An 18,796-nucleotide genomic window follows, 5' to 3' on the forward strand; every position below is an offset into this window, starting at 1 on the left:
TCCTCTCTCCAATGTCACCAATCTGCTCTTTCACTTAATTTTTTTTCTAATCCTTTCTCTCCTATTTCTTCTCCAGATGACACCACAAACGCAGATACTGAAGGACTGCAATGTAGGTTTAATATTGTGTGGCCAAATTAAAGATGGCAGATTTAACTATGGAACTCAGTGGGTAGAGCGCTCAGGTTAAAAGTTGACAGGATCTCCAGACAGCTGTCTGAGCATGCTGAGAAAGATTAGCAGCGACCTAGCAGAGGATCCTGTAATCTCTTGGTTGATCTCGATGTGAATCTGTACTCCGAAGTGCTTGCTTTATATAAGAAAAACAAAGACTGGAGCAAACCACAATTTAAATATTTCAAAGCAAATACCTTCGGAAAACTGAGATCAAATCATAAAAAGAAAGATACATACCTGACTTTCCTCATGAGATACTCGCATCTGTTCTTTAAGCACCGACATCCTGGCCGCCTCCTCTTTCCTCAGCACTCTCTCCTTCTTCAGCTCGGGACTCCAGAAAGTTTTAATGCTGTTCATGGACGATCCCAGCTTGGTGTCTTTAACTTCCAGCTCCTTCCGGAGGATCTCGTTCTCTCGTTGCAGATCCTTGAGCTGCGCTTGTAGATCGACCACGGCGTTATCCCGGACCTGCCTCAGGGTAGAGGGCACTTGGTGATGGTGGTGGTGGTGTGAGGATGGGGTCACCATGCCGCTCTGCTGGTGGTGATCACTGAAAGACAGGGCATCTCCCCCGGGAGGGAGGCCAGCCGAGGCGATGTTAGGACTGCTGCCCATAGCCGTCACCCGCCCCCCATAGGTGGCTCTGTTAGTCGCCCTGCCCAGGGTCATGGTGCCTTTGGGAAAGCTGGTGGAGGCGACTCCCTCATGATCACTCAGGTACATGGGTCCCGACGTAGCGTAGGCTGCATTCAGAGACTGGATGTTCTCCATGGACAGGGTCTTGCCGGCTCCGCCGGTCCCGCCGCTGCTTGTTCGACGGTGTCCCAGGCGAGGTGAGCGGGGAAGCCGGGGAGACCGCGATGGGCTGCCTTCCACGTGGCCCACTGCCCTGGAGCTTCCGTACATGGCTCTTGTCTGAATCAAAGACGGTGGCGATGATAGAGGAACTCGGCCGCCGTCAGTCAACGCCTTTCCTTGTGTTGCCTGCCCGAACTTGTTACCGCATTTCCACTCTGCTGGGGGAAAACGACTTGCCTACTCCTCAGATCTAGAAGATATGTTAATAAAACAATGTATACAATCATTCACAGTTATCATATTTAATGAAGCAGGTGAAAAATAAACAGGGAGTAAGTCCAAATCCAGATTTATAGGGAAACAAAAACCGATAAACCCCCTTCGAAAATATTCATCCTGTACTCAGCTTTCAAATTCGACCTTCCAAAATGCATCACCTCGCATTTATCCAGGTTGAACTCCATCTGCCACCTCTCAGCCCATCTCTGCATCCTGTCAATGTCCCGCTGCAGCCTACAACAGCCCTCTATACTGTCAACGACACCTCCGACCTTTGTGTCGTCTGCAAACTTGCTGACCCATCCTTCAATCCCCTCATCCAAGTCATTAATAAAAATTACAAACAGTAGAGGTCCAAGGACAGAGCCCTGTGGAACCCCACTCACCACTGACTTCCAGGCAGAATATTTTCCTTCAACTACCACTCGCTGTCTTCTGTTGGCCAGCCAATTCTGTATCCAATCAGCTAAGTTCCCCTGTATCCCATTCCTCCTGACCTTCTGAATGAGCCTACCATGGGGAACCTTATCAAATGCCTTACTGAAGTCCATATACACCACATCCACAGCTCGACCCTCATCAACTTTTCTAGTCACATCCTCAAAGAACTTGATAAGGTTTGTAAGGCATGACCTACCCCTCACAAAGCCGTGTTGACTTGGCAGCGTGGAGGAACAGAGGGATCTTGGTGTGCAGATACATAGATCCCTTAAAATGGCCACCCAAGTGGACAGGGTTGTTAAGAAAGCACATGGTGTCTTGGCTTTCATTAACAGGGGGATTGAGTTTAAGAGTCAAGAGATCTTGTTGCAACTCTATAAAACTTTGGTTAGACCGCACTTGGAATACTGCGTCCAGTCCTGGGCGCCCTATTATAGGAAAGATGTGGATGCTTTGGAGAGGGTTCAGAGGAGGTTTACCAGGATGCTGCCTGGACTGGAGGGCTTATCTTATGAAGAGAGGTTGACTGAGCTCGGTCTCTTTTCATTGGAGAAAAGGAGGAGGAGAGGGGACCTAATTGAGGTATACAAGATAATGAGAGGCATAGATAGAGTTGATAGCCAGAGACTATTTCCCAGGGCAGAAATGGCTAGCACGAGGGGTCATAGTTTTAAGCTGGTTGGTGGAAAGTATCGAGGGGATGTCAGAGGCAGGTTCTTTACGCAGAGAGTTGTGAGAGCATGGAATGCGTTGCCAGCAGCAGTTGTGGAAGCAAGGTCATTGGGGTCATTTAAGAGACTGCTGGACATGTATATGGTCACAGAAATTTGAGGGTGCATACATGAGGATCAATGGTCGGCACAACATTGTGGGCTGAAGGGCCTGTTCTGTGCTGTACTGTTCTATGTTCTATGTTCTAAATATAAATCGATACGCACAGAGAAATGTAACGTAAAACTAGCATATCTCCACAAGAAAGTGCGTGAATTGATAATGTACTTGTTAGAAACTAATCAGCTGAAGTTATTTCTTCACAAAGGGCTGTTAATCATTTCCAATGTACCAAATTGTTCCTATCAACTACTGGCACTTTTCTGTTAATTTGTATTTTTGCTTCACCTTCAAACAATGGTTTGCAAGTATTTAGCATTCTAATGGTTAATATGAAGCGCCAGAAATATTGCTCAACATTAGTAATGACTAATGTGATTAAATAATTGGAGTTAGGTAAGTAAAGATGACCTCCACCTTCCAGTCTAATTTGCATTTCTTGCAATTCTGGGAGGAATGTATTTGCATTGTCTGTCTCCTTTCAACCTCCACCCCCATCAATGTTTCTGACTCCTCAGGTTTCTCTTCACTCTTGGGCTATCTTGTCTTTTGGTTTCACTCCTTTGGGCAAGTGAAGACAGCAACACTTGCAATAACAACTTGGATTTCTATGGCACCTTGAAAGGTAATCAAACATTCCAAGGCATTTCACAATACCACATAAAAGGAACATTTGACATCATGCCCCAAAAAAAGAGCTCTTGGAGCAAACAGCCAAAAGCCTGGTCAGACGTTTTATAGAGGGTCATAAAAAGTAGCAGAGGGGCTCAAGGAGTTTATGCTGCAATAGCATGTTTATCAGGAATATTGACTGTGGAGCTGGAAGAGGCCAAACTACTTAAAAACTTGACAAGAATTAAGACTTTACTAAAATGAGAGCCAATGTAGATCAACAAGCTGAGAGGTGATGGATATGAAGGACCTAGTTCATGTTAGGACACAGGCAATAGACTAGCTAGATCAGGAGGTCTGAAACTTCCTCATTCAACAACCACTTTGGATACTGATGAAGGCGATGATTCAGAGGACTGTAGCAAGGTCCAAGCCTGTGGCACCACAAATGTACGTATAGGGAGAAAGAAGAGTGGAGGGCAATAGTGATAGATGATGAGATAATAGGAACTGCAGATGCTGAAGAATCTGAAATAACAAGGTGTGGAGCTGGATGAACACAGCAGGCCAAGCAGCAGAGGTGCAGGAAAGGTGACGGTTTGGGCAGAGACCCTTCATCAGCACTCTGAAGGGTCTAGGCCTGAAACGTCAGCTTTCCTGCTCCTAAGATGCTGCTTGGCCTGCTGTGTTCATCCAGCTCCACACCTTGTTATCTCTATAGCGATAGATTAAGAGATAGTTAAGAGATAGACAATTGTTTCTGTAATAGCAGACATGAATTAAGGTTGCTATGTACCTTCCCAGTGCCAGGGTCAAGTATCTCAGAGTGGCTGCAGGACATTCGTTTGAGTGAAGCTGAAGAATCAGGAGGTAGTCTTTCACATTGGCACCAATGACAGTTAGAAAGAAGGATGAGGTCCTGAAAGTACAATTTAGGCAGCTAGACATTCTGAAAGGCTGAATCTCCAAAGTTGTAATCACAGATGGCTCTGAGCACCACGTGCTACCTAGCAGCGAAATCAGAAGCTTCCAAACAAAAAAAAGTACAACTAAAAGCTTGGTGGGAGAGTGAGGTCTTGAGATTTCTGAGGCTCTAGGACTGGTTCTGGGAAATAGGGACGGAATCAATGTGTTAGAGATAGAGGGAATTTCCAAATGAAAGAATCTAATCATTGTCCTTGACATTCATTGATGTTACCATCGTTGAATCCCTCACTAGCAACATCCAGTGATGACCATTTACCAGAAACTCAACTGCATCACCACAAACGCAGTGGCTCCAAGACCAGGTCAGAAATTAGGAATCTTGCTGCAAGTAACTCATCTCCTGATTCTCTAAAGCTTGTCCACCATCTACAAGACACAAATTCAGAGTATGATCGAATATATCCCACTTCCCTGGATGAATGTGGCTTCCAAAATCAAGAAGCTAGATACCATTTAAAACAAAAAGTAGCTCGCTTGACTGGCATCATATTCACAAATATTCCCAATATGAAGCAGCAGTGTGTACCATTGCCAAGCTGCACTGCAAAAATTCACCATGGCTCCTTAGACAGCACCTTCCAAACCCACAACCATTTCCATCTAAAAAGGACAAGGGCCGGTGATACATGGGAATACCACACCTGCAAGTTTCCCTCACATCATCTTTACTTGGAAATATATCGCCGTTACCAGGCTACAATCCTCGAACTCCCTCCCTGACAGCCCATGGCCTGTTGTGATGGTGAACTGCCTTCTTGAACCATCTTCTCAATGCAGTTAAGAATAAGCAAGAAATGCTGGCCTAGTCAGTGTCACACTCACCCCACATTTTTTTTTTTCAGAAACGATTGGATAAAGCTAAGAAATATCGAAGGGTAGCAAAGAGTGGTTTATAACAATTGTATATAGTAGGGCAGAGGCTAAAATCCTGAAACTTTAGATGCACGTAACAAGGTGAATACAATAATCTGGATGACTTCAAACTACATTTTGAGCTGAGTAAATCTAATAAGTACCAATGCCATGGAGGAAGAATTTTTAAAATGTGTTTGAGGAGAATTTTAGATTTCAGGAAAGGAGGACCAAGAAATTAACAAAGAAAAAAAAATACAGTATCAATTGTTGGTTCCTCAACAGATTGCTCAAGAAAACTAAGGCACGGGATATTTTGATCTGGCATAATGCAAATAAGAAAGGTCCAATTAACAATCTTGTTGCACAAGAACTTTGTGCAAATAGTGGTCATAATATGATATCTTTTTCAAACTTCATGGAAAATTCTGTCTTTTAATCTGAAACTAAGGTCTTAAATCTAAATAAGGGCAACTGTGAAGCAGAGGAGGAAGATAACTGTGGTAGATCAGAAAATAAATTAACATATGACAGTAGATAGGCAATACTAGTGCTTACAGAATTCATGATTGGTTTGAAAAAGCAATTATTTCAAGGCAAAAATATCCAATAGGAAAAAGTAAGTTCATCATGACTTACTGGAGAAGTTAAAATTATTACTAGGTAAAAGAGAAGATTTATAACATTTTCAAATAAAAGTTGCACAGGTAAGGAGAATTTTAGATTTTAAGAAAAGAAGACCGAGAAATTAACAAAGAAAAATAAAAGAGTATCATTGTGGATCGCAAAACAAAAAACATATTACAAAGGCTTCTATAGATATGAATAACAGAAAATATTAGCAAACACAAGTCTGCATCCATTGCAGGCAGAGACTGGAGAATTTATAACAGAAAAGAGAAATGGCAGAGAAGCAAAATAATTACTGTGTGTCTGTCTTCAAAGGAAAACACAAGTAGTAGTCTGTCTGAAATACAAAAAAGATCCGACAATCTGGTAAGAATTGAAAGAAACTCTTGTTAGACAAATTAACAAAGTTTACAAATCTCTGGGACCTGATCACCTTCACCCTCAAGTGTTGGAAGAAATAACTAGAATTTTGAATCCATCTTCAAAATTCTGTTAATTCTATAACAGTGCCTGTAGACTGTAAAATTTAAAATGGAGAAGGAAGAAAGGGAACTACTAACCTGTTAGCCTACGTCAGTAGTAGGGAAAATGCTAGAATCTGTTGTAAAACATGGGAATATTTAAAAAATAAATGACTAGTTGGACAGTCAACATGGATTTTTGAAAGGGAAAAGCGTTTTTTGAAAACCTGATCATTTTAAAGGATGTTACTAGCAAAATTAATAAAGGAAAAACTAGTGGAAGTGGTGTATTTGAATTTTCAGAAGGCTTTTAATAAAGTCCCACACAAGATACGAGTTTAAGAAAAAGCTTCAGTGCATGAGATCAGGTAAAGCAGACTAGTGTGGATTGACAGATATTCCACTGTAATTCTTGAACTCAGTTAAACAGGTGCAAACAGTATGAATAAAGTGGTTCATTTTCAGGTGGTTGGCAGGCAGTGACCAGTGCAGTACCATAAGGACACAGCTTGGATCTCAGGTGTTCGTAATCTAGATTGATGATTCAAATTTGGGACCAAACTGTAACATTTCCAAATCTGCAGATGACAAAAACTCAGTGGGTATGCACGTTGAGGAGGAACCAAAGAGGTTTCACAGGGATTGATACAGACTGAGTGAGTGGGCAAAAGCATGGCAGATGGACTATAATGTGGATAAGTGCATGGTTATCCACTTAGGCAGGAGGAACAAAGATGCAGAATATTTCTTAAATGATGAGAGATTAGAAATGTTTATGTTCCAAAGGACCTAGGTATCCTTGTTAAGTCACTGAAAGGTAGTACATATTGCAGGGGACAACACATTAGTCTTTACTATAAGAGGATTCGATTGCAAGTGGAAATAAATTTTGTTTCAATTGTACAGAACACTGGTAAGAGCACATTATGGAGTACTGTGCTGATACAATACTATGGATTTGAGAGGTGTATTTTGTCCTTTATTTTAAAAAAAGCATTATTTTAAGGCAGAGGTGAAGAGCTGTCTATTGAAAACTCAAAGTGAACAATCTTTGAGGCTTTTTTTTTAAAAATGTTGGAACAACAGAAGAATCCTGAATGGGTGTGATCAAGTTCCCAAAGAACCAGGATTTTTAGTTTTAGCTTTCAGCAGTTGTTGCTAGGCTCTTATCAGAATATGGGAGCTGCAGTACATCTTTTCCTACTACACTCTGTTTTCACCCAGTGTTTTCCTGCTGCTAAAGTTGCACGCGACAGTCGGTTTTCTGAATTTGCCTTTTGCCAAAAGGTGTGTTTATGGGATGTTACTATATTTAATAATCTATTATTTTGTTAATTTCTCCAACAGAGTTAAATTATTAAAATTTCTTCTTTCGCTCATTGTATTTTAATTATCAAGGATGAATAAAGTATGTTTTGCTTTAAATACTGTATTCTGACCAGTCAAATTGCATCCAGAACAAAACACCAGAGACTTGCCTTTAAGAAAAAGTTAGGCTCTAAGCGATCTTCATTTTTTTTTGAGGGCATGTGGTCTGGTCCTTAATAGTGCATAAAATGGAACCACTTGACCAAGGAGAAATATACCTGCCAGAGAGGGACTGCAGCGGAGGTTCACTCTACTGATTCTTGTGATGGTGGTATTGTCCTGTAGGAAGAAATTCAGGAGAGTGAGCTGGTGTTTAATGAATTTAGAAGAACCAAAAAGAGAAAGAGAGGCAATTTCACAGAAACTCACAAAATTCTTTAAACAAAAAAGGGCCAACAGGAAATACAGAAAGCTTATTTCCATTGGTTGTGGTGTCTGGAACCAGGGGATACAGTATCAGTATCAGGAACAATCTATTTAGGATTGTGATTCACTCAGGGGGTTTGTTAATTTTTGGAACTCCCTAGCAGAGAGGGTTGTGAAAGATCAATCATTCACCACGTTCAGAACATTTTCTCATTCCAAACGATATTAAAGAGATATGGATAGTGCCAGAATACAGCATTGAGGTAGATGATTAGCCATGATCTACTATAGCACAGCACATTCAATCGGCTGAATGGCTTAGTCCTGCTCCCACGTGCCTATGTCATCCAGGAGCACCACAGAAATGAGAAATAGGAGGACAAGGGCAGATCTTTGAAGGATATCAGACGTACTTGTCAGAGAACAGGAAGATAAACCATTGCATGCAATACTCAGACTAGAATCAGACAGAGGAATGGAACCAAATTAATACATTCCCACCCAGTAAGTGGAGGAGGAGTATTGAACAGGATGACATTGTTAACCATGTCAGAAGATGGCTGGCAGGCAGAGAAAACTTCAACGAGTGTTATTGTCTTTGCCACATTCATAGAGAATATCATTTGTGACTTTAATGTTGATATTATAACGGGGGTAGAAACCTACAGCATGCAAATAGGTGTGCCTAATCCTAACGCTGTAAGGTAAAATCCTACCTGCCTCCTAAAGGCGTCTAAATCACACAACACTGCCTTTTAGAATCCTTCTGTAGTCACAAATGAGTAAGGCAAAACAAGCATTTTTAGTAAGAATGTTTATCGAAGGGAAAAAATTCCCAGCAGAAAAGATCTGGTGTGGTCATAGGAAGTGCAATCCCCAAAAAAGGAAAATACATAGCACTATCTTGAACAGGATCACAGCAAATTAAGATAACCAAATATTTTCACAAGTGCAATGCCCTACCTCAGGTCAGGCTTGAAAATACTGTCAACTGCCGGTTAGAATCTGCAGGAGCTGTTGGGACAGAAACGCACGTCAGCTTGATGTGCTCCTGGTCAGAAAACAGATAGTATCATTGATTTTTTTTAAAATTCTCACTACACCACTGAATTTTTAGTTTTGACAATTTTCAACAGTGCTATTCATTAATCACATTTACCTGCTTATCTGTGCACGGTCCACATGGGATTAATCACAGCAATCGTGAAAATTGGGTCCCATTCAATTCACAAGTCACGCCAACCTACATGTCATTCTTTGAAAAAAAAAATCCTTCTTCCTTCATCAATACCTCCAAGAGCAATTCTCCTTTCAACTCCTCTCTCCTGAGACCTGTCTAGCTTTTATTTGCTATTTTCCTCCCAACCATGAAGACAATGTATTATGCTGAACCTAGTTTTGCACTTTTAAAAATAGTAAATGGCATGCATCTGAATCACAAACAGATTTATTAACACTCAAGTAGGTGTTGCGTTCTCCCATGGCGCAGCATTTTCTTGCAGTAGCAGTTGTCTAAGATATTTTATTAAACTGAGTTTTTGAATATACTTATTTCACAGAACATAAATCATTCACTCTTCTGATCAATTTAACAGCTAAATAACTGAATTAAAATTTTTAATGATGTACTGAATACACAGTCATTGCATATTTCTTTTGCAAAGACAAAAATCTTGTGTGCTCTGTACAATGATAGCAACTGAGATATCCATATTTTGCCCTTATCAATTATTTAGCATTCCAGTTTTTTTTTTCCCCAGCATAGAAGAAAGACTGCAAGAAGAAAGTTAATGACCAAGACAGGCCCAAATTTTAGATTAATCATGTGGTTTGACATTGCTTTTATTTCTGGGCATAATGAAAAAGTTTGTTATGCATGAACTGATTACTACTTCAAAGTTATAGGCCATATCAGCATTGCACAGGCATTGTTACAGGATGGAGCAAGTCCAAGTTATCAGTCATTACTTCAGAATTTGTAGCAAACAAAATGTGCACCCCTGGGCTTGTTTATAATGATAAAGCTGGGAATTCCCAATTGAAAAAAAATGTAAAAGTGAAATAATGCTTTCAACTACCTGCACAATAGGGAATTTACTTCGACATTTATGCTACAGGAAAAACCACCACTTGGTCTGCAATTCACTTTATGGAATAACAAATCTGTAAGAGGATGTAAGGATAATTTTCCTCAGAGTGTCTCGTGACACCAATGGCACCATACAAATGCAAACTGTTACTATTAGATAATTTTACTGCCCAAGAAGGATTATCATGACAAAGTTTGTGCGTAAAGAACAATTTGGACCCACCAAGATTATTGTTTTGTCATTCCAACAGCCAGAAATACTCTTCTAAAGCATTTAAGAAGAATTGAGAAATGAATAATCATTGTCCTCAATGTTGAAATTGTAAGAAACAGTCAGTAGATGTGTCAATTTCCAGGAAGGACAATCTATACAAGAGCAAAATATAGATGCTGGAAATACAAGAAACAATGGAAATGGTGAGGTCAGGTAGCATCTGTAAATGAAAAATAATTAATATTTAATAATAATTATTAATAACAGTGACTTTCCATCAGAACTAGTTTAAAAACTAGAATTACAATAAGTGTTAAACACATGAAAAGGTGGTATGTGGGAACAAGAAAAGGGAGGGTGTGTGTTAAGGCTGAAGTTAGGAGAGAGTAAAATGACAAAAGAATTGGCCGTAGAAGGCTGAAGAGAGTGGTAATGCAGAAAGGGAAGATACAAAAAAAGTATGTAGACAAGACGTGAATGGTACAAAGAGTGAACAGTTGCCATTCAAAAGCAAGAGGAGAAAGAAAATAATAGACAAACTAGAATAAACACCAGCCAAGAAAAATGGAGAGATTTCCACAGCAATTGCTGAACTCAGCTGAATTCAGAAAGCTAAAAAGTTTCTAACCAAAAGAATTTGTGTGGAGTTTCAATGGAACAGTACAGGAAGAAAGAGGTTAGTTTAGGAGTAAAAGGTGGAGAATTCAAATGATCATGACCATTAACTCAGGATCATGCTCATGGACCCATTGGAGGTGCACCACATAAAAAGGGGTTACCCAATGTACATTTGCTTTTCCCAAAGTTGGGAAAATGGCATTGTCAGCATCAAATATAGGATCCTAAACTGAAAGAAGAAGAATCAAACCACTGATTCATTAAGGAATTGGATGGTGAGGAGAGAATGGGTAAAAAAAAGAGCAAGTTTCTCTCTCTTACATGGAAAGGCACAGTGAATAAAGTTGTTGTTCAGGAAATGGGCCCATTGGAAGGCTGGGGGGGGGGGGGGGGGTGCGGCACGCAGGAGGTTTCTAATGGAATAGCCAATGTTATTATTAAACAAATGTATGGCAGTCCAAATGGGTTTAAAAAAAGGTTAAATTAAGAGCAGAGAATGAACTGACTGAACTCAATGTGCAAATCTATTGTATCAGTTTGTTTTTAGATAGACGGGAACACATTCGTGGTAACAACATAAAAAGGCAATGGGTGAAAAGTTAGTCATATAAAAGTGAATAAAATGTTGAGAAAAACAGCAAAAGAGCACAACTTACATATCCAAGGACTTTATACCGAAGATACAGCTAGCCTCGAAGAAATTTGAATTGTGTTAAAAGTCAGGATCTGAATCTGAAGGAAAAACGCTGAATTCTTAGAGGAATACCAGATCACAGTTGTGAAGATAATTTCTGAAACGAAGGGAGCAAAGTGGTCTATCTTCGTTGTTTACTCTCTAGAAAAATACAAAAAGGGGACTATGAGAAATATCTTAAATTTTCAGAACAATATTCTCTTCTGCTCAACCCCTAAAAAACATGGAACACAATAACATAACCACTAAATAATATGGCACAGAGGGATAGTTCTATTTATTACCTTCACTATATTTTGCTAATCTGCGTCCAATTTATGCCAATGTCTTATTTAACAAGGCCAATGAAAGACATCAGAAAGCACCACAGAATTTATACAGTAACAAAATATGAAGATGGTGTCTTAATCCTTAGTATTTCTGTGGCAGGGGAAAAAAGGGAAGTTGCATGTTAGTTAAGTACCAGCTTTGAACTGAATAAAAATCACTGCCCAAGGCTGTGATCTCCCTTTTGATGCACTGTGCTATCAATTGACAAAAACATGTATAAAAATTTCAGATGTTGAAAAAACTGACTCAACAGTAAAAAGGACATATTTCGAGCTAGAAGTTTATAAACTACAGACAATCCTTTCCAAAACCAGTATCGATTGAAATTACTCCCAACTTCCCAAGTAGTCACCATAGTTTAAGTGAAATTGTGATGAGTCAAGCTCAGGCAACACAATTTGGTCTCAACGTTGTGTGCCATTCCTGCCAGGAAAATGACAAATTCAGTCAAATGACGCTCATGATAAACCAAAGTTTCACACAGCTAACTCCAGAATGACTAAACTTGTTTATACCTGTCATGTGACCCGGCTGATCAATCAGAACAAAGTTGGGCTACACAAGCATGGGAAAATCATGGAATGCTGCACAAGCCATCACTTGACAGAAATCTCCTGGGGAAAGGTGGGTGTAAAGTATCATGCTTATGCAAAGACAGCTCCCGAAGCAAGAAAAGATCAGTTTTGTCCCCACCACCACCGCTGCCACCATGCCCCCTCCCCCAAAAGCTAACTCCTGACATTTTTCAATGCCTTGAACAAGGCCTGAACGAACTAAATTGACAATTTTTTTCAAAAACATACTTCGGCTTTATTGTATGCTTTTATTTGCCTTTTTTAAAAGCAAAGTACATTTTTCAGCAAATCAAGTTACACAGTTGCGGTCAGGCCTGCTGAGTTCCTATAACGGTTTCTTTTTCAGGTTACATAGTGGTCTTTTAGCTATCAGGAAGCACCACTTTATTTTAATATGTAGAGCAGATGCTCTGGGATTTGACTTACTGGGATCTTATCATGACAGGAAGTACCATTAAAAAAAACTACAGGTATCACACAACATGGAGTTTAAAAACAAGAAGAAGGAGAATTGAGAAACTAGCAACCTTCACCATGTAAAAGAAAAGGATGGAAAGTGGATAGAAAAATTTTGCATGCTTTGTGAAGTATTCTCCACCAGCCACCATGCAAAATCTTTAACACAGCTAAAAAAATTCTGATCTTAGGATCATGCCACTCTGTATTTTTAAATGGAGAAAATGTCAAATAATCTGCTGTTACTTGACAGCAAGTCACCTCTCTGACCCCTAAATAATTTCCTACAACTTCTACAATGTCAAAAAGGAACCAGTAGAAAAAATGTTACAGAATAAATTACATTAACTGAGGAGCATTTCCAATAACAATTGAAAATTCTAAAGCCTGCCCAAAATCTACAAGATATTCCCCCCTCCCCCCCATACCCTCAACACCCCCCACCATGATAACAGATGGTCTACTGGATCCCTTCTGCCATTCATTTTTGTGTTCATTTACAGGATGCAAAAGTTGATACTAAGACCATCACTTATAGGCCATGCTTAATTGCTCAAGCAGGCACAAGTGACTCTGTCTTGAACCACTGTAGTTCAGGTAATGGAGTACTCTCAGAATGCTACTAAACAAGGAATTCTCTGATTTTGGCCCAAATGATGAGAGATTGGTTATACTTTTCCAAATTAGGGTGACGAGGCTTAGGGGAGAGCTGCTGCGGTATACCTTGTGGGAATACAAATTAAGCATCAGTTAACAAGATAACTGGGAGATTACGTGTGACTAAAACAGCATGGACAATGACACCTAAAATCATTGTTAAAAATTGATGGTGGAAGACTGATAAGCAATCAGCCTACATTTTATTCATCCTCCTTTTGGGAACAGAAGGAAGGGCATTTTTTAAAAAACTCTTAGGTAGATGCCAGTGTTGTAGCTACATTAGATTAACTTGACTGGAAGCATAGCTAGTTCTGGAATACATGTCTTTAGCACTCCAATCAGGACCCACGATATTGTGTTGTTTTTGGTTACAGGTCAACAGACCAGAAAATCAGTGGTGTAATTTGCTTTTTCTGATTTTTGGATACAAGAGATTTCTTTATCAGATCCGCAGTAATGACCTAAACCTAAAAATATGATGGGGTCCAGGGGCCACCCAGTGGAATGCACATTATCAGTGTCCTACCAAACTTGCATTAGGTTGAACAAGCAGACGAAGAACATAGTATGTGCGTCCTGTCTGAAGGGCAAGTTCTTCGCTCATCGTGTGATTTTGTCCCAAAACTCAGCAATTTCTTCATCAGTGATAGTTAGTTATTAACATCCTTTCAATGGAAGGCCAAGCATATAGATGCAGTACATAAGCTTCTGTCTCTTTTGGGCCAATGAAGGGAAGAAAGCAGTTAGAGAGAAAAAAAAATCAGGCCCTTTAATTATCTGGAGATTGAAAACGTGCAAAGTGCTAACAAGGTTACTGTGAGGAATAAAAATCTTTTCTTCCTTTGTTAGAAGGAAAGATTACCTTTTAATGTTCACCAGGAAGCAATGTGTTTTAATTATTGTGTCAAATAGCCATTTGGTAACATAGAACTCAGGTATAGATGAAAAAAACATTTTGTTTAAGTTTTTGTCTTACACTTATCAGAACAATTTGCAAGAATATCAATACAAGAGAAAGCCAACAGTTTCACTACAAGAACATATATACACACACAAATTGCACCTGCTCCCACTCAACAGAAGATGTGGCTGTCAGTCACAGGTTCATTTGAGGGCAATACCCTGATCAGAGTCGACCTGCTCTGTTTAACATTTAAATAGCATCTGACAGCTAACTTTCAATCATTAATTGGTGCCTCCTTCATAACACCACAACTATCAGTACTCCCCTCTCACTCATCACAGCCTCAAAAAGTTCAATCCACATTATTATGGACCAGAACATACCATCTCAAAATATTTTCAACAGATGGCCAAGGTCCCAACTTTTTATTATTTAAAGGCAAGTGCCAGGTTGTGTTCCAGATGCAATTTGATTGGTCCAACTACCAGTCTTGAAGCAGAACACATTTTATTCATATACTACAGTTAAAATACAACAAAACGAAGAAGGAATTGGAATAAATTAACTCTACTGGAAATAGAATAATAGAGTATTTAACTACGAAACAGTACCTTTTCCGATATAGTAACATCCTACAAACACACCTTTAGCAAAGGCAAGTTCAGTAAAAGGAGATTGTCTCACATGTAATTCTCAAGCCCGTGAGGAAAAGTATCAAGAGAAAACTCAGAGTGAAACAGTGTATCAGGGAGCAATGTACTACAGCTTCAAAACCCCAGGAGCAACTGCTACCGAAAAAGTAAAACTAAAAATCCTGACTCTGGGGTGCTTGACCCCATCCATTCAGGCTGGCTCTATTGTTCCATCTTCTCAAAAAAAAATCATAGGCCTAGCAAGCTGTTTACTTTATTGGCTTTGAAGCAGACAACTCACCACCTCTGTCACAGCCTTACTTCTTAAACCAAAAAGGACAAAATACTCATCTTAAAGCCACAGTATTGTCACAATATTCAAAGTAAACTTGCAATTCTCTCTTCATCCATCTTGCTTGTGGTATCTACACCTACCGGGAACCAGGAACCAAATTACAGATTACAGTCACACAGATTAACTTCATTGACCATCACAGTTAACGCTATGAGACCTTGATTAAGTTAATGGTGTCACATCCCTGGGAGGTGAATGCACAATATGTCAATCCATTCAACTATGTCTTAAATGAAATGTTGGGACAAAGTTAAGAGCGCCACTTAGAAAGAGGGCAACTGAAACATCTGTTATGTTATTAAGATTTCAGCAGTACATCAATGTAAATATGGATTCATTTTTTTTCTAAGTACAATATGACAAAATAAAATAAGTATAGATGTGGTTTCAAACAGTATTTGAGATATTTTGCTGAAATTATCTGGATGAATGCAAAAATTTCATGAGCAATTTGTTCTATATTCGGTTAGAATAACATAATTAAAAAGATGACAAAATTAACCACAAAACAAGAAGGACATCTGTTGGAAATTTTCTGGTGTAGAATTCATAAGAGTTATTTAAAAAGTTGATAGACAGCAATTTATTAGATTAGAAAACAGCTTTTATAGCCAATAACCAAATTAATTCAAAAAAGGCAGTGCAATGACCTCAAGGTACAACTTTTAATTTAAGAATGGTTTTATAATGGGCTTTCTGAACATGCAACAAGCTAGTATGCTGAAAAAGCACAAGAATAACTGCACCATGCTTGGAATGCAAAATCCTATCATACATTGTAAGAGATTGAAGATATAGTCATACTACAATTGCAACAGTCCCTGGTTGATTTTTTTTAATATGCAAGAGCTATGACTTAAAATGTCACAGTGATAGCCATCTTCACACTTCCAAGATAAAGTAACTAAAATAAAAACATTATTTTCAACACACATACAAACGACAAGAAATGGTACTAGTTAGGAAAGGCAGCGAAGAATAAAATACAGTTCAATGCCTTGGACTAACAAATGGTGCAATACTGGTCATCATATGTGATCAAGTTTGATCAAAATAAATTAAATACATAGAATAGAACTGAAGGAATGCTCAAGAAGAAAATCAATCGCAAGGATGTTGGAGTTGATTAAAACACTGCCTGAGATTTCATATGCAATAGCAACATTTAAGAGGCATTTGGACAGACACACCGACAGGCAGAGAACAGAGGGATTCTGACCATATGCAAGCTGGTGAGATTAGTTTAGAATGGCATCATGATTGGCACAGACATGATTGGCTGAAGGGCCTGTTTCTGTGCTGTACAGTTCTATGTTCTACAATATGCATTTCAGATAACACACAACTGAGAAATAAAAATGTTGGGACAATAATTTTACCTAGAATGGTCAGTATCCATGAGAAGTCCACACCTCTATCCCACTTGAATAGAGAGGACTAAGCAAATGCAAACGATGCGTGAGCAGCAATTGCTACACATTCAGGCATGGGCAGAGTTTTGAATGAGCTCAAGTTTGAGGAAGGTCAATCATAGGAGAGCAAGAAAATATGTCAAGTCCACAGCTAATTAAAGGATTGACGATAGCTTCAACTGCAGATAATTTACAGAACACAGTTGTGTAATGTTACTGCAATTTCCAGTGCAAAGTGTGGTTGAAGTTCATCAGTTCTAAACATTAAATAAAATTTTGAAGAATCTTACTCAGTTACAGGAAAAGGAATGGAGTCAGTGGCAAAGGAAAGTAGTCTGTAGCAGGTAAGTAGGTTTATTTTTCCGACTATTTTATTGAAGGAAATTTATTTTCATTCAATCCTGGATATTGGATAGGCAGCGTGATAATTTAGAAACAGAGGAAAGGTCATGCGAGAGAAATAGCAAATAGACTAGAACTTGAGTGCTACTGAAAGAAAAGACACCTGTTGTTAAAGCTTTTCACTTTATACTCATCAGGATCGCTTGCAAGAAGTACCAAAGTAAAGGTAAAATGATACACCGTACCAGAAGCAATTGCTGGTTGCTCATCAAGTGGATTCCAATTGATAGAGAGGTGGCCATGGAGAACGCACCAGTTAATGAAGACTGTGAAGTAACTGCCAAACTTTGTTCAATTTTAAACCAAACAGCTCGACTTTGATTGATCAAGGCATTGTCCTGAGAAAAGAACCATAGATCAACTACTACCTGTATTGTTTGAATTGAAACAATTATTTGTATGTGTTATTTTTGTCTGGAAAAAAAAAAAGAGTAGGACCTTGTGTATTAATGTACGTGGCTTCAGTACATAGAAATATGTCATACAGAAAATCTAACTGAAACCAATTGAGGACTGTCAGCATAACTGTCAGGATTACATAGCAAATTTCTAATTGCAGAATGAATGCCTAAGCCTTAGATGGTGTGTCGAGTGTTTTACAAGCACTGATGTGGCCAATACAACTGCTTGTTGCAAACATCAAACAATTCTGCTGTGTGATATGATCAGCCAGTCAAGGAGACATACAGTCTACATGCTCAATGTCACATTGGCACTAAAGTTCATAGATCACAATATTCATTTGTGTGACAGCATAAAGGGCCCGCTTCACAAATAGAAAGAACGTGTAAATGCAATGCATCTGTTTCAACACTACAAAATAGGTTTATTTCTCAGAGCAATGACTTAACTATTCAGAATCAGCCTGCTGTATTTAAATTTTAAACACTGCTTGGTAGTTAACTGCCAGTCATTAACTTGTGCAATTTCCATGGAAAAACAGATTTACCAGAGTCCATATTCTAAGCCATCAACACTCTGCTCTGTGCAGTATAAATTTATTTTTTTTTAAAACTGTGGTACTTCTTTCAAATGAGCCTCTCCTAATTTGGAGAGATTCTAACGAAAGGTTCTGAAAAGGTTCAGTGTATATTTTGGAGGTGGCAAGATATTTATCATCAGATAGGTTAAGGTGGTTAACAATAGGGTGGCAACTTTATCAGGACTGTGAAAAGAAATTTGAATTTCTTTTCCAAATAAGAATAATTATTGGTCGACTTGAAAGGGAAAAGAAGCGATAACACCCAAGGAGAGAAACTTGCTGATATTATCAGCTGACATGGAAGCCAGAAAGAAAGTTGAATAGATAACAATTTATTAGTGAAGAGATGCATATCAGGGACACTGAGTGGAGGACGAACAGCACAAGAAAGTTGCTAATTTAAAAGGTTACAGCAGGAAGCAGCAGATACATCTGAACAGACGGGTCATAATTTTTGGAACAAAAAAAATTCATGAGTTTCTCACATTTCTTGTTGGAAGCAAGTGTGGCTTGCGAAGACAGTTCGTGTTGGAGAAAACAGAAGCTGCTGTTTATTTTTGCTTTTCTAGATGGTGTTTGATCAGTGATGGAGCATTTTGGCTGATAATGCTTCGATTAATCTCATCAGATCTAGTGACAAACAGTTAAATCAAAACATCCAAACGTTG

The 18,796-nt window shown here is 39.0% G+C and overlaps 1 protein-coding gene across 7 annotated transcripts in view; it reads right to left on the minus strand.

Moving 5' to 3' along the window:
* The window catches only part of LOC125460360 (ERC protein 2), a 1,111,380-nt gene that overhangs the window by 1,079,794 nt on the left and 12,790 nt on the right, over positions 1-18,796 (minus strand). For 5 of the 7 annotated variants that reach the window (XM_059649888.1, XM_059649889.1, XM_059649892.1 and 2 more), the window contains exons 2-5: positions 11,383-11,561; positions 8,769-8,819; positions 7,658-7,718; positions 415-1,228 (exon numbers count right to left, since the gene is read on the minus strand). In XM_059649888.1, coding sequence (XP_059505871.1) covers positions 415-1,086 — 672 coding nt within the window. In that variant the 5' untranslated portion in view covers positions 1,087-1,228; positions 7,658-7,718; positions 8,769-8,819; positions 11,383-11,561. Of the gene's footprint in view, positions 1-414; positions 1,229-7,657; positions 7,719-8,768; positions 8,857-8,964; positions 9,083-11,382; positions 11,562-18,796 lie in introns of those variants that run through there. The other 2 variants (XM_059649890.1, XM_059649891.1) reach the window with 2 other exon arrangements.

The sequence above is a fragment of the Stegostoma tigrinum genome, chromosome 11 (assembly GCF_030684315.1).
Source record: "Stegostoma tigrinum isolate sSteTig4 chromosome 11, sSteTig4.hap1, whole genome shotgun sequence".
NCBI lineage: Eukaryota > Metazoa > Chordata > Chondrichthyes > Orectolobiformes > Stegostomatidae > Stegostoma > Stegostoma tigrinum.